Source organism: Geotrypetes seraphini, chromosome 11, assembly GCF_902459505.1.
Source record: "Geotrypetes seraphini chromosome 11, aGeoSer1.1, whole genome shotgun sequence".
Taxonomy (NCBI): Eukaryota; Metazoa; Chordata; class Amphibia; order Gymnophiona; family Dermophiidae; genus Geotrypetes; species Geotrypetes seraphini.
Genome location: NC_047094.1, coordinates 121,664,263 through 121,690,655, shown reverse-complemented (window position 1 = coordinate 121,690,655; position 26,393 = coordinate 121,664,263). Strand labels below are relative to the sequence as shown.

General features: G+C 41.4%; 1 protein-coding gene across 1 annotated transcript in view; it reads left to right on the top strand.

The window, feature by feature from the left end:
* The window catches only part of CCM2L (CCM2 like scaffold protein), a 96,470-nt gene that overhangs the window by 17,377 nt on the left and 52,700 nt on the right, over window positions 1-26,393 (top strand). The window contains exons 2-4 of the mRNA XM_033914603.1: window positions 11,876-12,043; window positions 19,873-19,956; window positions 20,222-20,405. Of these exons, the coding sequence (XP_033770494.1) occupies window positions 11,876-12,043; window positions 19,873-19,956; window positions 20,222-20,405 (436 nt within the window). The remainder of the gene's footprint in view (window positions 1-11,875; window positions 12,044-19,872; window positions 19,957-20,221; window positions 20,406-26,393) is intronic.

Genomic DNA, 26,393 nt, shown 5'->3' with positions numbered 1-26,393 from the left:
CTTCTACCAATGGTAACCCCCCGAAAGCCCATCCTCTACCTTTTCCCTTCCTCTTTCGACGTATTTTGCTGTAATCCTCTCTTATTCTCATTGTAAATATCTTCCTGTAAACAGCGCTGATCTCTTATATCTTGTTCACATTGTAATACCCTGTATTTTATTGTAAATATCCTCCAATATCTTACTCACATTGTAATATCCTGTATCTTATTCACATTGTAATCATCTTCCCGTAAACAGCTTTGATCTCTTGTACCTTGTTCTGAACCCTTCGTTATGTAACTTTGATATCTTGTTCCAATGCTAATGTATCTCAGATTCCTGGTTCCAAAACTTGTTATCTTATATCTTGTTCTAAACATATGTATCTTGTTGTAAACATTTGTCTCCAGCTGTAAACACTGCACTCTCTTTCGGAACGACTCTCATTGTAAACCGCTTTGAACTTAGGGTATAGCAGTATATAAGAAATAAAATTATTATTATTATTGTTATCTTGCTTGTCTCCTTTCTTTGTGTGACTTTAAAGATTGCAAATTATCTATGCCAACTGCTAAGCAAATTGTAAATTGTAAATAGATATCAAAACATTGAAATGTCTGCAAATGCCAGAAGCCTATGAAACAAGATGAGTTAAAAATATATTGCACTAAATAAAAAGATAGATATAATAGGCAACTCTGAAACTGGGGTACAAACTATATCACCATGATAGGATGGATCAAATTGGTGAAGGCATAGCGTTATATGTTACTGAAGGCCTTGAATCAAATGGACTAAAAATTCTAAAGGAGCAGAAACACACCTTGGAATCCCTATGGGTAGAAATTCCTTGTGTAAAGTGGGGAAAGGATGGTAATAGGAGTGTAGTACCATCCACTTGCCCAGGATGAATAACATATCATAACTTTATTATTCTATACTGCCACAATCAGATGATTTCTAGATAGTTTACACTGAAGAGAGCTGGACAATCAGCAAAATACAAAATACAAATAACAAAAGTACAACATATTTCTTAAGAATAGTCAGAGTAAAATTATTGTAATTAATATAACTTCTCTTTAGGAAATGAATCTATCAAACAATACAGTCTTAATTTCTATCTGAAATGAACAGATGCTGAAATTACAGAGACAAACTGTATAACATAATAATAATGAGTGATTTTAACTACCCGCTATTTTCAGCTTACAAATGTTGAGGAAGGTCAGATCTCTTTTCCATCAACGTAATTTTTCTGTTTTGGTCCAATCTATTATAGTATCCTGGTTAGATTATTGTAACGCCATTTATCTTGGCATCACTAAGAACTGCCTTCAAAGACTACAATTGATTCAGAATACCGCCGCGAAGTTGATTCGACCATGCGACTCCTTTGCTTTTCTCTCTCCATTGGCTCCCGGTTTATTTTAGAATTCAGTTTAAGTGTTTATGTATTGTTTTTAAGATTTTACATGGTATCTTTGCTCCTTTTCCTCTGCTATGGAATGTTTTATAGATTTTCATATGCGAGAGGTATTCATCGATTTAAATTTTCTCTTTCTTCTAGGAAAGGAATTCAAGGAGTTAAGAATTTTAGCAGCTCTCTGGCATTTAAATTTCCCCAATTATGGAATGAACTTCCCCTAATTTTGAGGGGTCCCAGTTCCTTCCAACTAAGGTGTGAGGAAGAAGGATTTCACTTCGTGCACAACTGGACAACGTTCTGGGGGAAGAGCAAGCTATTCAGGAAGGATGGACTCCACCTAGCGGAGACAGAACGAGGCTACTTGCAAGCAACATCAAGAGAGAAGTCGAGAAGTTTTTAAACTAGGAAGAAGGGGAAAGCCGACAGTCGACCAACAGAGAGTCGATAGTTCAGGAACTGGTATACCAGGAGGATACCATGCTGGAAGATAGAGGGGAAGACTCACTGGATCACAAGTAAGACAGATCAAAAGGGACACAAGAGGGAAGGAAATGCAAGAAAGGAACAGGCCGCAAACTCAAATGTATGTACATGAAAGTAAGAAGCCTAAGGAATAAGATGGGTGAATTAGAAGCTATTGCACAAAAAGATAACGTGGACATCATTGCCATCACTGGTGGACTGAGGAAAACGTCTGGGACACTGTGCTACTGGGATACAAACTATACCACAGAGACAAAGTGGCTCAAAAAGGTGGGGGCATTGCCATATACGTCAAAGAGGGAATTGAATCTACTGGCGAGAACACGCCACAACAGATGGATAAGTTGGAGTCTCTATGGGTCAAAATTCCAGGAACAAATGGATTGGAAATGAAGATCGGCATCTACTACTGACACCCAGGGAAGTCCGAAGAAATTGATGGAGAAATGACGGATGAGATTAAACGCATCTGCAAGGGAGGCAACACAGTTATCATGGGTGACATCAACTATCCGGTGATAGACTGGAACCTAGACACCTCTGGCTGCAGTAGGGAGACCAAGTTCCTGAATGCTGTAGGAGATTGCTTCCTGGAACAACTTGTCAAAGAAAATACAAGATTTAATGCAATTCTGGACTTAATTTTAAATGGACTGCAAGGACCGGCACAATGTGTAGAAGTAGAATGGACGCTGGGAAACAGCGATCACAACATGATCCGCTTCGATTTGGATGCTGGGGCGAAACATCGGTCCAGAACGACGGCCATGGCACTGAACTTCTGAAAAGGGAATTATGAAGGGATGAGACTCATGGTGGAGAAGAAGATTATGAAGAGGATAAGCACTGTAAAAATGCTAGAGCAAGCTTGGTCCTTCTTTAAGGACACAGTCACTGAGACGCAAAGTCTATATATACTGCTTATCAACAAGGGATCCAAGAGGAAAAAGAACAAGGAACTGGCGTGGATCACTGTAGAGGTGAAGGAAGTGATCAGATCCCTCTCTACCTAGAAATTACCGCCCTATTGCTAATCTACCCTTAATCTCCAAATTAACTGAAAAAATCATTCACACCCAACTTACAGAGTTCATCGAAAAAACCCATGCTTTACATCCATGCCAAACCGGCTTCCGTTCTTCACATTCAACAGAATTGTCACTGCTAGGCCTTATCTCAACTATACATTATTACCATGACCATCAAAAATCTGTTATTCTTATCTCTCTTGACCTGTCAGCAGCCTTTGATACTATCGACCACTCTCTTCTTATTAATAGACTCAAAGATTGCGGTATTACAGGTTCAGCTCTTTCATGGTTCACATCTTACTTTAACGAACGCAGCTTTAAAGTCCATGTAAAGAATGAAACCTCTTTAGCTATATCACAATCCTATGGTGTCCCGCAAGGTTCGATTCTCTCCCCATTACTATTTAATATCTTTCTTTCTCCTCTTCTTACATTGGCACAATCTATCGGATTCACAATCTTTGCCTATGCAGACGACATACAACTTCTTCACCAAGTCAACACTTCAAACATTTCAGACATAAAAGACATAAATAACAAATTGGACACCATAAATGATTGGCTCTATTTAAATAAACTTTCCCTCAATATTGATAAATCCCGAGACCTCCTACTTCCAATCAAAACCTGCGAATCCTTATTGGAAAAAATTTCTATCAAATCCACTCCAATACAAATGGAAACAAAAATAAAACTATTAGGTGTCATCATTGACAGGGATCTTACTTTCCACGACCACATTAGTTCGGTCGCAAAAATCTGTTTCTTCAAACTCCGCATCATTCGGTCGCTAATTCCAATTCTAGAGACCGATTCAATCAATATCCTGATTCATTCCTTAGTCATCTCCCATTTAGATTATTGCAACTCGCTTCTCAACGGTCTCCCTCAAAAAGAAATCCGACGCCTACAATTAATACAAAACAAAGCAATAAAACTCATTTACAAAATAGGCAAATTTGACCATGTCACTCCTCTTCTAAAAGAGGCACATTGGCTCCCCATCACTCACCGTATCACTTATAAAATCATCTTACTCTCTTTCAAAATAAAACTCTCTCACCAGCCCTCATTTCTTGATAAACTTCTCATCCCCCAATGTTCCCCACGCACTCTAAGGTCAACTGATCAAAAGCTTCTCTTTATTCCCTCCATAAAAGACTTTTATTACACACGGAAAATAAATTTTGCAGTAGCTGCCCCAACTTTATGGAATTCTCTGCCACAGCAACTCCGCGATGAACAACATTTAGACAAATTTAAGATAAGCCTAAAGACTTTTTTATTTCGTGACGCATTTGACTGTGCTTAGACTTACCTTCTGTCTTTTTCTTTTTTCCTTTTTTTTTTACTTCCTTTTCTTTTTCAAGCAACCAACCGCTTTAACAAAGCGACCCTACCCTATACGTTTTATCCCATTCCTACTTTCTCCTTTTCTTCTCAAATATGTAACTTTTCCCCTCCCTTCCCTTTTACCCTCACTTTCAAGTTTGTCTTGTTGATATTATTTATGTTCACACCATTTATTTTAAAATGCCAATTATTTTATTTTTTTATCCTTCTTACCTTTTAAATTTTATTGTTAACCGGCCAGATATTTGTTGATGGTCGGTATATTAAAAACTAATAAACTTGAAACTTGAAACTTGACAAGAAAACTTCATTTAAGGAATGGAAAAGATCAAGAATGGACGAAAACTGGAATAAGCACAAACAACATCAACGCAGGTGCTATAAGGGGCCAAAAGATACTACGAGGAAAAAATAGCCAAGGAGGCAAAAAACTTCAAGCCGTTCTTTCGATATATTAAGAGGAAATGACCCGCGAAGAAAGTGGTGGGACCGTTGGATGACCATGGAATAAAGGGAGTGCTAAAGAAGGACAAAGCAACCGCCGACAAACTGAACACATTTTTTGCGTCTGTATTTACCGAAGAGGATATACACAGTATACCAGAAAACATCAGGCTATATGCTGGAAATGAAGACCGGAAACTGACAGGGTTGACGGTCAGTCTAGAAGAGGTATGCAGGCAGATTGACAGTCTTAAGAGCGATAAATCCCTAGGACTGGATGGCATCCATCCGAGGGTCAAAGAGGAACTGCTTCAACTAATAGCCAATCTGTCGATCAAATCGGGAAAGATTCTGGAAGACCGGAAGGTTGTGAAAGTTACACCGATCTTCAAAAAAGGTTTGAGGGGATATCTGGGAAACTACAGACGGGTGAGTCTGATCTCGGTACTGGGAAAGATGGTAGAGGTGCTGATAAAGGACCGCATCATTGACCACCTTGATGGACATGGTCTGATGAGGACCAGCCAGCACGGTTTCAGCAAAGGCAGATCTTGTTTGACAAACTTGCTGCACTTCTTCAAGGGAGTAAACTGGCAGATAGACTAGGGCGATCCGGTCGACATTGTATATCTGGATTTTCAGAAGGTGTTCGACAAGGTTCCACATGAACGACTACTTTGGAAAATTGTGAGCCATGGAATCAAGGGCGAAATACTCACGTGGATTAAAAATTGGCTGGAGCATAGGAAATAGAGAGTGGGGGTGAATGGACAATACTTGGACTGGAGTTGCATCACCAGTAGGGTGCCGCAGGGCTCGGTGCCTGGACCTGTGCTCTGAAGAGGTTACTAACACAAGAGAACAAATACTTGACTTCAAAAATACCTTTTGGAAAGTATGAACTCCCCCTAAAATCACAAATCAGGAACCTTGGAATACTGCTAGACTCATCACTCATTCTGATCCTACAAATTCAAACAAACTTTAAAAACTCTTTATAAATGATCTGTACATTGGTATGACAAGTGAGGTGATTAAATTTGCGGGTGATACGAAGTTATTCAGAGTAGTGATGAAACAGGGGGATTGCGAAGATCTGCAAAGTGACATAATCAAGCTCGAGAAATGGGCAGCAACATGGCAAATGAGGTTCAACGTGAATAAGTGTAAAGTGATGCATATCGATAACAAAAATGTCATGCATGAATATAGGATGTCCGGGGCAGTACCTGGAGAGACCTCCCAGAAAAGAGACTTGGGAGTTCTGATCGACAAGTCGATGAAGCCATTTGCGCAATGCGTGGTGACGGCGAAAAGGGCGAACAGAATGCTAGAAATAATTAAGAAGGGATCACAAACAGATCGGAGAAGGTTATCATGCCACTGAACAGGGCCATGGTGTGCCCTCACCTGGAGTACTACTTCCAGCACTGGTAACCATACATGAAGAAGGACACGGTACTACTCGAAAGGGTCCAGAGAAGAGCGACTAAAATGGTTAAGGGACTGGAGGAGTTGCCGTACAGTGAGAGATTGGAGAAACTGGGCCTCTTCTCCCTTGAAAAGAGGAGACAGAGAGGACATGATCGAAACATTCAAAATACTGAAGGGAATAGACTTAGCAGATAAAGACAGATTGTTCACCCTCTCCAAGGTAGGGTGAATGAGAGGGCACCCTCTAAAGTTAAAAGGGGATAGATTCCGTGCAAATGTAAGGAAGTTCTTCTTCACCCAGAGAGTGGTGGAAAACTGGAACGTTCTTCCGGAGTCTGCCATAGGGGAAAACACCCTCCAGATATTCAAGACAAAGTTAGACATGTTCCTGCTGAACCAGAACATACGCAGGTAAGGCTAGACTCAGTTAGGGCACTGGTCTTTGACGTAAGGGCCACCGCGGGAGCGAGCTTTTGGGCACGATGGACCACTGGTCTTACCCAGCAGCGGCAATTCTTATGTTCTTATGCATTCAGCTCAGTGACTGGCTAACTGAAAGTAATTGAATAGACCCATGTCAATCTGGCTTTAGACCTGGGTATGGAACAGAGACAGTTCTTGTGTCCCTTCTTCACAGAAACCATGACAGGCTGGCTGAGCTGCTTCAGTCAATGGATACAAAATTCTATATCTATGCCGATAATATGATCTACCCACAGCTTTGAGTAAACTGACTGCCTGTCCAACTGCAATTCAGTAATGAGCAAATAACAAACTCTGTCAGAGTTTCTTTGGGTTACTAACACAAGAGAACAAATACTTGACTTCAAAAATACCTTTTGGAAAGTATGAACTCCCCCTAAAATCACAAATCAGGAACCTTGGAATACTGCTAGACTCATCACTCATTCTGATCCTACAAATTCAAACAAACTTTAAAAACTCTTTCATCTACAGCAGCTACAAAATATCTCTTTATATATTGAAAAGTCTGACCACAGTGGTCTATGCCATGACTAGACCACTGTAATGCCCTGTACACTGTGGAGAGTTTGCATCAGCTCCAAGTATTTCAGAATACTGCAGCATGACTGATAGAAATCTGCAAGCACACCCTTCCTGCAAACCTTACAATGCTAAATTTAAACTCTGGGGAAAAGATTCTCAAAACTTAACAGTAAAATCTGATGGACTGCTACCGAGATTGCTATTGTAACAATTTCAAAAAGGTGAGTCATTCTCAAAAGACTGCATGCAAATGAGGTTTCCGGATGTTCACATAGGCTCACTAAATATACTTGAGATGAGTCACTGGTGGTAGCGATTAGCACATGCGCAGAATACACCTACATATTAAAAACAAAACATATCAAAGATCGGCAGGAGAGGTGTCCACACTCTCCCACTATGCGTGCACAACCTCTGGACATCCACCCCTGGCAGCGGGAGAGATACCCACTCCCTCCTGCACCATTTACAATCCCCCAACACTACTACCCCCCACACACACACACACAGCAGACGATATGCCCACTCTGTTCCACCATGTCACACAATCCCCCAACACTACTACCCCCACCCCTCCCACAGCAAGAGAGATGCCTACCCCCTCCTTCTGTCACCCAGCCCCCCAACCCCCCCATGCCCCCAACTCCCCCCATCCCTCCATACCTTATTGACAAAAGTCTAGCCGGAGGGACGCATACATGCTCCAACTGGCAGGCCTGCCTTTTATAAAATGGCGGATCTGCCCCTTCCTGATTGGCCCAGGTGCTTAAGACCCTTTCTAGGGGGGGGGGCAATATATTGTTTGAGGCATGCCTGATGACCAAAAGAGTGTTTTGAAATTTATTTATTTTTATTTTTTATTTATAAGATTTTCCATTTTAAATACAAGCATTACTTTTATACAATGCAACAGATCCAGTAATAATATTCAATGAAACTTATAAAGAAAATAATAATATCTTATTTAGTCCACAATTTTTAAAGATCGAGAAAAGAAATAAACTTCTAAATAATAGTAACAGATTAACTAATTAAGGTCACGGCATTAGATTCCCGAATTACAGCCAGCTGGCTGGTCATACATCACTAGACATGGTTACCAATCTTTCTTTTGATCCAATAAATTCCAAAAGTTGTTTAGGCTCAAAGAAAAGAAAATTCTTATTTTGAAAAGATACATAACACTTTGCAGGAAATTTAACAAGAAATGTAGCCCCCAGAGCCAGGGTTCTTGGCTTCAAAGACAAGAACTCCTTCCTACGTCTCTGGGTCCTCTGAGCTAAATCTGGAAATCTCGAACATTAGAACCCAAAAACTTATCATTTATATGACGAAAATACATACGAAGAATAAATTCCCTATTGCTCTCCAAGGCTAGGGTCAACAATATGGTAGTTCTTTGAGTGACAACCTCAAGGGAGTTTTCCAGAAATGAAGACAAATTCATATCCACTACTTTATCCACTGGGGTTTCTATAGGTGTGGATTCCCCTTGTGTTGTCTTTATATTCAAGTAGTAAGCTCTAACAATTGGAGGTAGATTTTCTGGTGGAATGGCTAAGGTCTCACGGAAATATTTCCTAGCCATCTCAATTGGTGAAATAATAGAACACTTTGGAAAATTCAAAAATCTTAAATTATTTTTCCTCAGTTGATTTTCGAAATTTTCCATCTTGCGGGAAACATAAGATCTCTCTTTAACCAATTCCACTTGTACCTTCTTTACTTCATTAAAATTATTTTCCTGTTTCTCCAACCTTTCATTCACATTAGTAAGAATTAGCCCTTATTGTTCCACCTTGGAAAAAACAGTTCCATAATCTGTTTTAATTGTAGATAAAGTCAATTTGAGATTGGAATCCATGACTGATATGGCCTGCCATAGCGCCTCCATATCTATCTTGTCTGGTTTCTTCATCTCCCCAAAACTGATAGTATTCCCTCCCAAAGCACCTCTCACCTCTGCTTCCAAAATGCAGGGAGATTCTTGATAGTTCCCATCTCCTCCTTCTGCTGAAAGGCTTGTTAGGGATGTCCCTCCTATGCTGGAATCACACTCTGCCTCTTGGGGCCGTCGGCTTCCAGACATTCCCTGCACTTGTGCACTTCCGAGCTGGGGAGGTACCAGCCTCTGGTCAGGACTCAAAGTAGTCCGACTCTCTGTGCTGAGGTTCCCCGAAGAATCTGGGTTCCCTCCCGAAGTGATTCGGGACACCTCACCCGTGCGAGCAAAGACGCTCGTTAAAGTAGCCTGTATAAACCGTTGAGGAGGTTCAACCGCCGGAGGGGCCAAGCGGGAAATTCCCTTCCTCTTCCCCATATCACCACCGGGGAAGAGACACCCAACGCGAAAACAGGTACTAACGAGCACGGAGCTCGCTCAGGCGTCCGCTCCCGACGCCATCTTGATCCTCATATCGTGTTTTGAAATTTTACACGATGGCTGTTAAAAAACTGTTCTGAAATTTTCAGTGTGACTGTTTAAATGAAAAAGTTTTTACACTGCTTTAAAAATATTTTTGCAACTATTTAAAGTCTTTTGAGGGTAGGTTTTTATGCCAGCGACTGAGCTAGGGAGTTCAGAGAATTTCTCTATATGACTCCAGTTGAAAATCGGAGACTTTTCCTTCCCTCTGATTGGGCTCATTTAATTTCCATGGATGGCAATTGAGTATGAATGAATATGTGTTGAAGTGCTGTACATTATTCTATTTAGTTAGTAGATGCTGCCCAGTGTTTGGATCAGTGTGTTTTGGTGGCTATTTTCCCTATTACCCTGGTGGGATATTTTGCCTTAGATAAAATGAGCCAGAATACTTAAAGAATAACACCTTTGAGATCTTTAAGGTCCTGTCAAGGAGCATCACTATCTGTACCATCATCAAAAGATATTGTATGATGTAATACTCACCAGTGAGCCTTCTCAGGTGTAGCCTCAACACTCTGGAATTTACTCCCAGAAGGTCTACATCTAACTCGAGGATACCTCTACTTCAGGAAGCAGGTGAAATCTGACTTTTCTCCCAAGCCCTTAATACTCATTCTGTACCTAGACTAGCTTGTTACACACACCAACTTAGATCAGTTCCTTAAATCTTTTTAACTGTGCAATGAATTTGCCTTGAGTTTAGCCACCCATTTGTCCCAGTGGATACTGTACCATCTATCTTGTACTGTACCATCTTTATACCTGCACTTGGCTTCTGAACTATATGGTATGATGCTAATGTTTATCTATAATACAGCTTATCTAAGAGGGTCATTTCATAAATAATGCACACTATTTTTTTTTTATTTACATTTTTATTTTTTTTCCAAGTATTTCTTTACAATCCTTCAATATAGTCTCCCTGCTTTGCATTGACCGAGTCCCAATGTCTGGGATCTCCGAGAATCTCGGAGAGAACGGGAACACAAAGGTTTTGAGTATGCGCAGATGCTCAAGGCCCAGCGTGAAAGAGGCAGATCTCGGGCACCGGCACCAGCACCGGCATGTCTTGTGCGTTGGTGCCGGTGCTGGTGCCAAATGGGGGGTAAGAAATTTGATCAGGTGGGTGGGTGGGTGCCTTTTTGATGCCAGATTGCGGCGGGGAGGGGGTGCGATGCGAGCGGAGGGTGCCGGATCACGGGGGGGGGGGGGGTGCTCGTAAATCGAGGCACGCTCGGTTTCTGAGGTGCCGATTTTGCAAATGTTTTGCTCATCTTGCAAAACACTCGCAAACTGGTGCACTCGTAAACCGAGGTACCACTGTACTTGAAAAAGAATAAAACATGTAAATTTTAAAAAATAGTGTGCATTATTTATGAAATGACCTTCATATGTTATCTGAATGTTTTGAAGTGTGCTTATTAGGTGCTTTATATGTATTATGTGACATTGTATTGTATCTCTATTATTTGAATTTCATTGCTGTTAAATGTATATATTTTTTGATACTGTTTCATGATAGTCCTATTATTAGGTTTCAATTTGCTGATTTCAAGTTTACTTCATTGAATGTATTTGTTTATATTTGGTCATTTTATTATTGTTGTGCTGTTAACAAAATTGTAAGTTTTATGTTAAACTACCTCATGTATTACCATACAGTGCCAGAGTACAGGTGGTGACCTTGGGTGAATCTCTTCATAAATGTGGTTAATAAATCCCAATAAAATAAAAATAAACACATTCCCACCACACCACCTGACTCAATTCTCTCTTTAGTTGGTGGAGGTTAGGAGATTCTTGCTAGCCATGCTGCTCCACCCAGTTGGCCCTTTCTTGTCCTTTGCCCCCCCCTGCCCGCCCCCCCCCCCCCCAAATTCTGATACCCTGACTGCCTAACCCTGGCTCTTCCTAGAGAAAAGAAGCAATGGATTCCAAGATCTGTGTCTCGATTTGCACTTCTAGAAACACTGAATGATATAGTTCCTATGATTGGAGTGCTGCAGGAGTCATGGTACACGGCTCCCAGCAGAGGACTGTTGCTGTAATGAGTGGACTAAAAGTAAATCGAGAGAAATAAAAGAGAAGACAAAATTCCTTGGGTAGTTGTGAATGAAAGGGCATGGTACCAGATTCCAGCCTGAACTGGGGATCCAAAAGGAGCGGTTTGAAATGTCTGCTTCCTCCCCCACAAACTCCCAAATATTTTGTTTTTGATTATCTTCTTTCTTTCTTTTTTAACTCTGTTGCTGTCTTATTTTTCTGTTTACAATTTCTTTCTAGGGCTTTGTTTCTCCAATTAGGCGGCTGGTTTTTGCTAAATCTAGCCGGAAGCAAGCATCAAGAAGTGGTACCTCCCGAAGACTCTTGCACTCTGTTCCTGTATATCCACCAGATTATCTCCTTGACCCTCAAGTTCTTCTGCATGACTATGTGGAAAAGGAGGTTAAGGTAAAAGTAGGGATGGAGGAGAAAGTAAAAGGAGTCTGAGTATTTAAAAATGTTGGGCGTCAGGGTTGATGGCAAGTTAGGAACTGATGGCAATGTGCCTTCTGAACAGGCCTTTAATGTAGAATCATCTGAGCTCCCAGGTAAGTAAAACATTAAGGGAAGAAGTTAACTGAGGGATGAGATGTTGTAGCAAAAACAAAATAGTATGTCAAAGTCCTAAGTCCATATCTCATGAAGAACTCATCAAAGACAAAACCAGCCTTATTCACAAACAAAGGAACTGTTTTGATGCTATGAAATGTTTCAGTATATGAAGGACACAGTCTCTTACATGCTATCTGCTTTTGGGACTACATTTAAGCCTTGGATGACATTTGAAATACACGCATATGTGTATTTTAGTATGGAAATATATATATATTTATTGATCTTTATTTTAAGTTGGATTGGAGTATATTAGCTAATATTGCTTAGTGATTTATTTTGGATGATGGTGGTTCATTGGATAAAAGATAAAGAATGATATTTATTGATTTTCAAATCAAAACAACCAAGAATAACTTGTACAGAAAGCAAGATTAGTGATTCCATATAAAACAAGAAAATAATTCAATTAACATTGGAATAATTTATAACTAATATGCTCAAGTCCTCAAGTTATAGGATCCAAGATTTTCTTAGCGAGAATAAAAGAAATAGAATTAAACAAATTGTATATTCTTATACATAGAAATGACAATAAGGCTGATTGTAGGGATTAATCTATAATCTTAGGGCTTATGGTTTTTCTGTCTCCATTTGGGAGAGTGCTAAAAAAGAAGTCAACTGACTAGGTTCAAAGAAAACATATTTAACTGAGCAGTGATGCACTATACACTTACAAGGATGTCGCAAGTAAAAAGTTTTCCTGAACACACAATTTCACTCAGAACATAGTAAACAGGGAATTCTGATTCCACTTCCTCAAAACGAGTTAGTGGATTAGGAGTTCTTCATTATTCCCCACACTTGGATAATATTGAGTTTATAGTTTTAAACTTTTTCTTTTCTTTTCTTTTAGTATAAATAACTTAATAATTTATAGCTTAAATATAGCTTATATGTGGATTAAGAAGTGCATCACTTATCTTAAGTCCTTATCGGTTCCCCTTCCCGACGCGTTTCGGAACTCTTTTTCAAGGTCGGGGGAACTGAAAAGCAACACACATACCATAAATTAGTCTATTCGCTTACCATAATTACATACAATCTCATTCAATCAGCAAAATATACTTATTCATTCACTCACCAAAAGATAAGGGTTATCCTAAACCATACTAATACCGCCACTGGTTATCCAAAAAAGATGGCCGCGGCGTTTATTCAAAGCGTTATATACAGCCCTCCCACATCGTCATCAGAACGTATCCTAGCAACCATGCTCGTAAATCAAATAGAAGCATTCAAGAAAAAGAAACCAAGGGGGACTAGTAATCAACTTGGGCCATCCAATCCGAGGCTTCATTCAACCCAGATGGGGCCATGGTTTGTAGCTGAAACATCCAGCGCAACTCCCTCAAATTTAGAGTGCGCTCAATGTTACCTCCCTCCCACCCGACAATAATCTTGTCCAGTACCCTCCATCTAAGGTCCTTCAAACTATGCTTGCAAAGCTTCCAATGTCTAACTAGAGGAGATGCTTCACTATTCGTATTAACTCTCGATTTATGCTCAGTTAGGCGAGTCTTTATAGCCCTGGTGGTACGGCCCACATACAATTTTGGGCATGGGCATTGAATTAAATAGATAACATAGTCAGAATTACAGTTAGTATTGTATCTAGCTCCATATTTAGTACCTAAGATAGGGTGGGTCCAACTATCACCTGCCATCACATATGGGCACCATTGACATTGGCCACAGGGTTCATGGCTCCCCTGACTTATAGCTGGACTCTCCCTAATGATATAGTGTCCTAAACATTCACCTAGATTCTTTCCCCGGCGATAAGAACATATAGGATACTCAGATAGAGTGGGAATAGCCAACTGGACAATATGCCAGTGGCTACATACCAGGCGAGCAATATCAGGGGCATGGGTAGAGAAGTTTTGTACAAAAGCTATCACTTCTGATTCATCAGTAGACTTCACAGATTTGGGTTTCAACAACAATTCTCTCTGGGCATACTTAGCCCTTTTATAAGCCCTCTGGAAGTAAAAAGTAAAAAGTAAAAAGCAAGTAAAAAGTAAAAAGCAAGTAAAAAGTAGCACCTAAAGATATAACACCTGGTTTCAACATAAGAAATTTGCGAGACGCTTCTGGGTCTCCCGTGACAAATCAGGAAATATCTGTATTTTAAAGCCCATAAATTCTTTATGTCTGTTTTTAAAGAATAGTTTTAACAACCAAACTTTATCAATAGAAAGAGCTACTGTTATAATCAAAGTGTTTGGTTCTGCTGTCTCTTTATCTGATTTCTCCAATAACTCTGGTACATTCAGCAAGCCTTGGTCCAAAGACCTTTTTAACGATTGATTCTTATTAGGCAAGTAATAAACTCATGATAAAGGAGGTATCGAATCTTCCGGGGCCCCCAAAACTTCAAGAAAATATCTTTTAAATATTTCTCTAGGTGGTACCAATATTAACCTAGGAAAGTTAATTAACCTTAAATTATTGTATCTAGAGTTATTTTCCAGGTTTTCCATCTTTCTCCTAAGACCGATATTATCTTTCATCAAAACTTCCTGTAGTTGTCTAGATGATTTATTTCCTGTTCAAATTCATGAACAGTGGAATTAGAGGCAGTCATTTCTTTTTTTAATTCTTTAAGTTCAGCAGCCTGTTGAAACAGTTTCCCATCTATTTGTTGGAGTTTTGGACTTATGGTCTTCACTAAGCCGGCCATAAGATCCCATAGTGAATCCAGGGTTACCTCTGAAGGGTTTTCCAAAGAAATTGAAGAAATAATAGTGTCATGGTGCTCACCATCCAGCTGAATATCTTGACACTGTCCCTGAAGTCCTGCACGCCCCTCTTTAGTTGAATTACTCTCAGGTTCTTTAAAGGAGCTCATAACAATATGAGCTCCTAACAGCAGGCTCTGCGATGGACTACCTGCCTCCGGGGAAGGTGAGGCCCCGACTTCCAGGGTTTCCAAACCCCTTGGAGAGCTGCTTGTCTGAGGCTGTGGGGGCGGCGCCCTGACGTCGGGACTCAAAGTTGTTTCCAGTCCCGGAGGAATCACCGTGGCCTCGCTTGCTCTGCTGATCCTCTGCGGGCGAATGATATTTATTAATAGTCATAATAGTCATTGGCCAATTAATAGTCATTGGCCAATCAGACCTTAGACTTAGTGGGGATGGGCGGACCCGCTATGCCTAAGGCCTGATTGGTCCAGGCTTCTAGAGCCTGGGCCAATCAGGCCTTGGGCTTCGGCGGGATGGGCCGGGAAGGGGCGAGCCCGCTTCATTTCGACGAGGCGTGCCTGCCGGCTCAAGACGTGCAAGACCCATCTAAGAACAGGTTTGGTGGAGTGGAGGTTTGGGGGGGGTTAGCGCCGGGGGGGGTGCGTCTTCAGGCAGGAGGGATTGGGCACCCTCCTGCCAGCTATCGATATTGTCGGGGGGGGGGGATCGGTAGTGTCGGGGGGGCGGTCGTTAGTGTCGGGGGGGGGGGTGCGTCTTCGGGCAGAGGGTTTGGGCACCCTCCTGGTCAGGGGGCCGCGGCCCGCTATACTTATAGCGGCAGAGAGATCCCTTGCCGCGATAAGTGTAGCGGGCCGTGTCTAATCTAACCCGTTTCTCTAACCCACGTCTGTAACATGGACGCCGGTTACAGAATCGGGGTTTAGTTTAGGCCGATTCTGAATAGGACGCCTCTCCCGGGCGTCCTATTCAGAATCAGGGCCTAGGTGTCTTGCGGGCCTCGCCTTCAATATAGGTGGCCTGCCTGGGGAGCATTTTTTTTTAAAAACGTGCATCCCGATTGGCTGATTAGACAGCTGTAGGACGCCTACAGCTGCCTAAAATCAGGACGCACTTTTAGAGAATCAGGCCCTAAATGTCTATGGCCTTAATCATCCAGTTAAGAGGAAAAACACTCTTAATTTCTTGAAACAACAAAATGTAGATATATATTACATTCTGGAAACACATTTAAATGCCTTAGAATTGAGTAGGTTGGAAAAGGGGTGGGTTAAACATTGTTTTTACGTTCCTGCAGTGGGTAAGAAGGTGGGAGTGGCTATTTTAATTAATAAAAAATGTTTGGCTACATTTAAATTCCTTTCTTCTAATCCTTTAGGTAGATGGGTTCAAGTAAACATGAGCATGGGGAAACATACACTGAAGCTCATTAACATATATGTCCCTAATTCAAATCAAATTGAATTTTTCAAGGCTCTGCAACAGTTGGCTGCCTCTGATTTAGTGGTGGCGGGAGACTTCAATGCTGTAATGGATCCATTGCTGGATAAAAAACCTAGTAGGATGTTAAAATCATTAGGATTGGATAATTTGGTTCAATCTTGTGGATTGAAGGATATATGGTGGATTCTTCATTATAATGCTCAGGAGTTTTCCTTTTACTCCCATGTTCATAAATCATTTTCACGTATAGATTATGTATTTGTATCAGACACATTTGTACAACAGATTACAAAAGCCACTATTGATCCAATCATTTTGTCAGATCATGGTGGAGTTTGGATTGAATTTAAAGTTGAGGAGCAAGAATATAATAGACCTGTTTGGAGATTTAATAATACATTGCTTGTAGATGCAAAATTTATTGAGGAATTCCAAATAAAAATGAAGGAATATTTTCAACTTAATGCCTCAGAGGAGATCTCTTTAGAAATACTTTGGGATACTTTTAAAGCTACCATGAGAGGGCAAATTATCTCATGTCATGTCATCTCATCTCATGTCAGGAAACAACTTAAGCTAGAATTCTCTAATTAGGAACAAAATATTAAGGACTTAAGAACATAAGCAATGCCTCTGCTGGGTCAAACCTGAGGTCCGTCGTGCCCAGCAGGTCCAGGACCTGTGCAGTAATCCTCTATCTATACCCCTCTATCCCCGTAGAGTCACAGTTGGCCTTGAAATGGGAACAAAATACTTTACAGGCCCTCTTAAAAGCTAAATACAAATATAATGAGATTTCTTCTAAAATGGCTAGGAAAGAGTTGTTTTCTCAACAGGCTCTGAATTATGGAAACTCGAATAAAGTGGGAAGAGTATTAGCTAACTATCTTAAAGCTAAAAAAGGCTATCAAAGATGAGAATGGGGAAACCACTCTCAAATTAGAAGTATTTTAAAACAATTTTTAAAGTATTATAAAGCTTTATATTCTTCTGAGCTCTATTCAAATAAAGAACTTGATGGATTAGAGTTTTTTTAAAATTAATTAAGGGACCTAAAATTCCTGAACATATAAAGGGATCTCTTGAATTGCCTATTTCACTGAAAGAACTACAAACAGCATTGAAGTCCCTTAGAGTTTTATCCGCTCCAGGTGGTGATGGGTTCACTGTAGAGTTTTATAAATCATTCCAAATTACCCTCTTACCTTATCTATTAAATTTATATCAGGCTCAACTGACTAGAGGTTGCATTACAGGTAGTTTTGCCAAAACCAAATAAAGATCCTATGTTGGTTTCAAATTACAGGCCTATTTCTTTGATTAATGTAGATGGCAAACTTTTGGCTAAGCTATTGGCTTTACGCTTGGCCATGGCTCTCCCTTATATCATTGGTATACACCAAACGGGTTTTGTTGCTCAAAGACATTCTTCAAATAACACCAGGCTGGCTTTTCGCATGTTAAATTTAACAAAAGCCATGGATGATCCAGCCTTCTCTGTATCCTTGGATGCAAAGAAGGCCTTTGATCGTGTATAGTGGACCTTCATGTATCAAGGAATGGATTGGTTTGGTATTAGTTCCGGATTTATACAAATAATTCAAACCTTGCATAGTTCTCCTTCTGCCAGATTATATATAAATAATATTTTTTCAGAATGTTTTCGTCTGAAGAGGGGAGTTAGACAAGGGTGTCCGTTATCTCTTTTGCTTTTTAACATTTATTGGAACCCTATTCAGCAAGCAGAGGAGATACAGGGTATTTCTTATGCAGGTCGGGAATAAAAAGTTTCTGCTTATGCAGATGATATTTTGCTTCATTTGAGGATTCCTGAAACTACCATTCCACATTTACTAGATTTGATTGATAGATTTGGTAAATTTTCTGGATATAAAATAAATTGGAGTAAAACGGAGGTTCTTCCACTGAATGTACATTGTCCAAAAGGATTATTTGATTCATTCCCCTTTCTTTGGAAGGAAGAGGGTATAAAATACTTAGGTATTTGGATAAAAAGTACACTGGATGAAACAATGAAAGTAAATGAAAAATCTTTATTGCTGAAGGTTACAGAAATGTGTGAACAATGGAACCCTTTACATCTGTCTTGGTGGGGGAGAGTTCAAACGGTTAAGATGATGATTTTGCCTGTGGTTTGCTACCAAGTCGGTATGTTACCAGTGTTTTTTCAAGGGTCTTTTTACAAGAAATTAAATAGTATTCTTACTAAATTTATTTGGCTGGGGAAAGCTGAGAGAATTGCTTTAGTATCTTTACAAAAACCAATTGAGGAGGGAGGGATAAATTTCCCAAACTTTTATAGGTACCATCAAGCCTATATAATGCATCAAGGTATGTATTGGATCCTCCCCGAGCTCATGGAAAATCTTCCTGATTGTTTATGGTTGGAATGGCTGCATATCCCCAACAAGTGGCCTGCGTACCCCTAAGTCTACGCGTACCACATGTTGAGAAACACTGATCTATGTATCTCATGCATAATGGTTGTTGATATCATGAAAACCTGACTGGCTGGGTGTGCCCTGAGGACTGGTTTGAGAACAACTCCCTTGACATCAAACACTAGTTCTCCCCGAACTCATTTCTCCCTTACTAGCCAGCATCAATTTACCCTCTAAACTACTTTCTCCCTTCACCTCATTGACCAATATCAGTTTCTACCTTTTTCCAGCACCATTGTACAAACTCCTCTCCCAGGATCCTCCTGCCAATAGCAAGCTGTAGGACCATTTCCCCCTCCCAGTAGTGTAGCTATGGTGGGTCTGTGTAGGCCTGGAGGTCCCGATGTTGCTGTGGAGGCACAGCGAGGCACTCTGCCTCTCAGTGCACTGTCACTGTGGAGCTCCATGTTGTAGGCTAGAGATGCACAGTGAGAACCCTAACTGCAAGGAACTGGAACAATGAGGAAATGCTAATCAAGATAAACTGCTTCCATTTCCTGGGCAATGGTTCTGACTACTTATTTTCCCTCCCCTCCTCCCCATGACATCAGCACTAGCGAACCGCCTCTGGACTGCAGAGGTAAGCAGCAAGAGCTAGAACAAGCAATGCTTTCAAATAGAATAAAATTTAATGCAGCCGAGTCTCCCCTACCGAAAATATTCCTGGCCCCCTGCTTCCCTCCCCCCCCCCTAAACATACACACTAGGTACGCCATTGAATATGCAGGTATTACTTCTACAAAATCATTGCACTGTTCAAATGTATAATAGGCACTATGGCATAAAATGATCCCACATGTATTTTGTATTTAACAAGTGGAAGTTGCTTATTATTGTTACCACTAACATTCACTAATGCTGTAAGATCTTTCAAAAAGGGACAGATATGTGCTATATTTTCAGCCTGCCCTCTGCTCATTTTCTACCCAATATCTTCCTGAATTCACAAAATGCAAACTTTGACTATCCTATGAGAGGCAGTAGCCCAAGTTTTGAAAAGTTATTTTCTTTTTAGTTTCTAGGGCACTTGACCTGGGTGATATCTTCGCTGAACCCCTCTAGTCGGGATGAGATGTTACAGTTGCTGGATACTGCCAGGGTAAGAATGGAAATCTTACAGCACAGATAATTACGGCATCTGACTCAATACACTTTAACTGTCAACATTTCCAACAGAGAAAGCACAATGTAAATGAAGTAGCAAAGTTTTTTTGTGTTATTCCCAAGGTATAATTGAAAGCAGTGTGATTCTTGTAGTGTAAGCTTTATCACATGTATACCTTTTCACAATAAATAAAACTCCAAATCTTCAGAGTTGCCCAGATGCCTACCATTTGTCATTTTGTTTTAATGTTTCTCTGCAGCAGCTGAAGGAGCTGCCATTGAAGACTACACTAGAACAGGAAAGCATTTTGAGCCTCTCAGCCCGCTGCCTTCTCCTTACTTGGAGAGACAATGAGGAGCTTATCCTTCGAATTCCCACTCATGAAATTGCTGCTGCTTCCTATCTGCAAGATGATGCTCTTCATATTCTTGTTCTAAAAACAGGTGCATGCCTTTATCCATTACCTATTAGTATAAAAATACTCTTTTGCTATTTCTTTCTCTTTTTCATAAATGGCAGTATATAATCCATAGAGGCTGTCTGTGCTATGCTCAGCTCAGATGATGTCAGCCTGATTAGCATCACTCCTGTTCCCAGGTCTTTGGGACTTTCCATGCCACATTTTAGAGATCTCCTACAGGTACTTTCTGAGGCATGTCCCAAATCTGGAACTTACTTCCAATTAACCTAAGAGAGGAAAAATTATTGAATAAATTTAAAAGTCTTCTAAAGAGCTGGCTTTTTAAAGATGCTTTTCAATAAACTGGTACTATTATACTTTAGGGTAGGACGTGGAGGTTCACTGAAATATGTTTCCCTTCCTTTGTGTATTAAACCTATGCCCGATATTTTTGCAGCTTTATTTTTTTAATATTGTATTTTATACTGCCCTTTTCCCTAATTTATTAATGTCTAATTTATTAATGACTAATAGTATTCTATGTGATGTATGTGGATTTTATTATTTTATCTGATTTGTTATTTATTGTAAATTGCATTGAAATAAGATTTTGCGATCAAATCAAAGAATCTATTAAACTTGAAACTAGGTCTTTGAGACTTTCCATGCCACATTTTAGAGATCTCCCACAGGTACTTTCTGAGGCATGTCCTCAACACTAAGAAACTCCTCTCAGCACCGTCTGCACTCTGTAGTTCCTCTGAGGGCTTTTGCAGGGAAGAACCCAGCAATCTTTGGCTTTAGGTATCTGGAGGTCCCGATGTTGCTATGGAGGCACAGAAAGGCACTCTGCTTCTCAGTGCATTGCCACTGTGGAGCTCCATATTGTAGGCTACAGATGCACAGTAAGAGCTCAGCAAGGTGTATCTCACAATGGAGCATTGATCGCAAGGCAGGTAGGGCCTATGCCACGCAGAATGGGTTTCAGTGGGGGAGAGGCTCAGAAGGTATGAGGTCATATTCCCACCTTCACTGATAGAGAAGAGATGGTTTGAGTGTTTAAGTCCTGAAGGAAGGATCTCCAGATTCATGTCGTGGACCTTTGGTCTGTCCCAGTATAGCAGTGAGGAGTGTGGCATAGTGGCTAGAGCTATAGCTTCAGCATCCTGAGGTTGGGGGCAGTGGTGTAGCGAATGTGAGGTACCCGGGGCGGTGGTACTGAATTTTATGGACTAACTACTACACCCTCACACAAATCCTGGAGACTTAATGGCTCCCTCTTTCAGGAACCAGAATTTATTCCATATATTAACTCTGCTATCGATGAATTCTTCTCAATAAACAAACCTGAGGATACTTGCTGGCCCATATTATGGGACACCTTTAAAGCTTTTATTCGTGGTCAGATAATTTCCTTTTCCACTCACTTGAAAAAGAAGAAATTATTGAGGTTGTCTGACCTGGAAAACACCATCAAGAAATTAGAACAAGATCACATACAGACCTCTCATGATTTTTCTATTCTAACTAAGCTCCGATCTCTCCGCCTACAATATGGTTTGCTTTTGAGTCACCGGCGAGTACTCATTTACTTTTGAAAAATGCTACTTACTATCTAGAAAATAACAAATGTGGTCGCTCGCTAGCCCAATATCTCAAGGGCAAACATGCCAAGACTCATGTAGCGGCATTAACAGATTCATCCGGAAGAACTACAACAGATTCTACTGAGATTGTGAATACATCCCATCTATTTTACCAATCTTTGTACTCATCAGAGATCAACACATCGACAGACTTGCCAGAATTTTTGAAGGCTCTTCCCCGAATTTCCTTATCTGATACACAAATCGACTGTCTCTCACAACCTTTTTTGATGGATGAGGTCTCTTTGGCTATTAGAGCTCTTGTGCACAACAAATTGCCTGGTCCAGATGGCATACCATCAGAATTTTATCAAGTCTTCCTGCATCGTCTTCTACCTCATCTCTATTCCTTTTAAGGCCTTGATAGAATCAGAATGTGGTATTGGTACGTTCACGGAAGCGGCGATAATTGTTCTCCCTAAGGAGGGTAAGGACACCACAGACGTTAGGAATTACAGACCGCTGTCATTGATTAACTCTGATGCTAAGATCTATGCTAAAACCATCACCCAACGACTTCAACCGGTACTTGATACCATCATCGCTCCTGATCAGACCGGGTTTATGGCTGGCCGTCTCTCCTGTGATAATACCAGATTATTTGCAAATATCATCCAGCTCTCTCAAAATTCCTCTTCGCCTATTGTTGCACTTGGATTGGATGCGGAAAAGGCGTTTGATAGGATTGAATGGTCATATATGTTCCATGTTCTCCATTGGTGTGGATTTCCTCCTTACTATACCTCTTTAATTCAAATATTATATACCAACCCCTCTACTAAATTATGTATCAACGACACTTACTCCACTGCTTTCAGACCAGCCAGAGGTACAAGACAAGGTTGTCCATTGTCTCCCTTATTATTTAACCTCGCTCTTGAACCCTTGCTCACTGCTATCCGTACTGACCCGACTATCACCGGATTTAAATTGGGCTCATTTGAAGTTAAGCTCTCTGCATACGCGGATGATGTCTTAATTTATGCCTCTCCATCCTCTTTACCTCATATCTTGGATGTGATACAACGATACTCTGACATCTCTGGATATAAGCTCAACCTCTTCAAATCCGAACTTATGCCATTGAATTGTCCGGGAGTAGGTGAGGATGTCAAAAAACTGGGATTCAAATGGACGTAAAATTGAGACTGTACTATTGCCCACCAGGACAACTGGAAGCAAACAACCAGAACCTGGAGGCTGAACTGAGGCAGGTATGCAAAAGCGGAAGTGTGGTGGTAATGGGGGATTTCAACTACCCTGGAATAGACTGGAACATTGGACACTCAAATTGCACGAGAGAAACAAAATTCCTGGAGGCGGTGAGGGACTGTTTCATGGAACAGCTGGTCACGGAACCAACACGAGGAGATGCCACTCTTGACCTAATCCTCAATGGGCTAGGGGGACCCGCAAAGGAGGTAGTAGTACTAGCGCCACTAGGAAACAGCAATCACAACATTATCCAGTGCAAGCTAAAAATAAGAACATCAAAGGTGAAAAGAACCACAACGACAGCACTCAATTTCAGAAAAGGAAATTACGAGGCCATGAGGAAAATGGTGGGAAAGAAGCTCAGCAACAGCTCAGGGAAGATGGAGACCATAAAGGAAGCCTGGGCCCTACTCAAGAGCATGGTGCATGAAGCACAAAACCTGTACATCCCCAAGTTTAGGAAAGGGTGCAAAAAGAATCGAACAAAAAACCCGGCGTGGATAACAAATGCAGTGAAAAAGGCGATAAGGGACAAGAAAACATCTTTCAGAAAATGGAAAAAAGACCCAACAGAGGACAACCAGAAGGAGCACAAAAGGGAACAAAAAGACTGTCACTGAGTGGTTAGAAAAGCAAAAAGAGAATATGAGGAGAGACTAGCGGGGGAAGCAAGAAACTTTAAACCATTCTTCAGGTATGTGAAGGGGAACAACCAGCCAAGGAGGAAGTGGGACCATTGGACGATGGAGACAGGAAGGGAGTGGTAAAGGAGGAAAAAGAGATAGCTGACAGGTTAAACAAGTTCTTCTCATCGGTCTTCACGAGAGAGGACACATCCAATATCCCAGAACCCGAGGAGATCATAAACGGAGACCATGATGAAAAGCTGGTCCAACTAGAGGTAAGCCGAGAGGATGTCCTCCGACAGGTAGACAGACTGAAGAGCGACAAATCACCTGGTCCAGACGGCATCCACCCAAGGGTACTAAAAGAACTGAGAAACAAAATAGCGGAAACACTTCGCCAAATATGTAACCTATCCTTAAAAACTGGGGAGATCCCAGAGGACTGGAAAATAGCAAACGTCACGCCCATCTTTAAGAAGGGATCAAAGGGTGACCCGGGAAACTACAGGCCGGTGAGCTTGACCTCGGTCCCGGGAAAGATGATGGAAGCACTGGTTAAGGACACAATCTGCGAACACATAGAAAACAATGGTCAACTGAAGGCGAGCCAGCACGGCTTCTGCAAGGGAAGGTCGTGCCTCACGAACCTACTGTACTTCTTTGAGGGAATAAACAGCCAGATGGATAAAGGGGAATCCATAGACATCATTTACCTTGGCTTCCAAAAAGCCTTTGACAAGGTACCTCACGAATGACTACTCAAGAAGCTGTGGAACCATGGGGTGCAAGGGGATGTCCACCGATGGATCAAACACTGGCTGGCAGGCAGGAAACAGAGGGTTGGAGTAAAGGGCCATTACTCAGACTGGCAATGGGTCATGAGCGGAGTTCCACAGGGATCGGTGCTGGGACCGCTCCTGTTCAATATATTTATTAAGGACCTGGAGACGGGGACGAAATTTGAGGTTATTAAATTTGCTGATGACACCAAACTCTGCGGCAGGGTTAGAACCACGGAAGACTGTGAAGACCTACAAAGGGACCTAACAAGACTGGAAGAGTGGGCAAAAAAGTGGCAAATGAGTTTTAACATAGAGAAATGCAAGGTCATGCATGTAGGGAAAAAGAACCCAATGTTCAGCTACAAAATGAGGGGATCATTGCTAGGGGTGAGCAACCTTGAAAGAGACCTGGGGGTGATGGTGGACACAACATTGAAAGCATCGGCACAGTGTGCGATAGCCTCAAAGAAAGCAAACAGAATGTTGGGTATCATTAAAAAGGGTATCACAACCAGGACGAAGGAAGTCATCATGCCACTGTATCGTGCAATGGTGCGCCCGCACCTGGACGGTGTCCATACCTCAAGAAGGACATGGCAGTACTTGAGGGGGTCCAGAGAAGAGCAACTAAACTGATAAAAGGTATGGAAAACTTTTCATACGCTGACAGGTTGAAAATGCTGGGGCTGTTCTCCCTAGAGAAGAGGAGACTTAGAGGAGACATGATAGAAACCTTCAAAATCCTGAAGGGCATAGAGAAAGTAGACAGGGACAGATTCTTCAGACTGTGGGGAACCACAAGTACTAGGGGTCATTCGGAGAAATTGAAAGGGGACAGGTTTAGAACAAATGCTAGGAAGTTCTTTTTTACCCAGAGGGTGGTGGCCACATGGAACGCACTTCCAGAGGTTGTGATAGGCCAGAGCACAGTACAGGGGTTCAAGGAAGGTTTAGATAGATTCCTAAAGGATAAGGGGATTGAGGGGTACAGATAGAAGCAGAGGTAGGTTATAGAAATGGTCAGGAACCACTTCACAGGTCATAGATCTGATGGGCCGCCGCGGGAGCGGACCGCTGGGCGCGCTGGACCTCTGGTCTGATCCAGTGGAGGCAACTTCTTATGTTCTTAAGATCAAATATCTAGGTATTTTTTTTAATCCCTCTATAGAGGATACCATCTCCTCTAATGCTAAATTTCTCATCCACAAAGTTAAACACACACTTGCACGGTGGACTCCACTACGTCTCTCTTGGTGGGGTCGCCTTAGAAACATAGAAACATAGAAGATGACAGCAGAAAAGGGCCATAGCCCATCAGGTCTGCCCACTCTACTGACCCACCCCCAAGTCTACTATCCTAGGGATCCCACTCCTGGTGACAGGTTCCCTTGGCTTAACCCTCTAAGGGATCCCACATGGGCATCCCATTTGCTCTTAAATTCTTGCACGCTGTTTGCCTCGATCACCTGCACCGGGAGCTCGTTCCAAGGATCAACCACTTTCTCGGTGAAGAAATATTTCCTGGTGTCGCCATGAAATTTCCCTCCCCTGAGTTTGAGCTGATGCCCTCTTGTGGCTGAGGGTCCTTTGAGAAAGAGAATCTCTTCTTCCATCTCGATACAGCTGGTAATATACTTAAACGTCTCGATCATGTCTCCTCTCTCCCTACGTTCCTCGAGTGAGTACAGCCGCAAATTTTTCAGCCTTTCCTCGTACGATAGATCCTTGAGCCCCGAGACCATCCTGGTGGCCATCCGTTGCA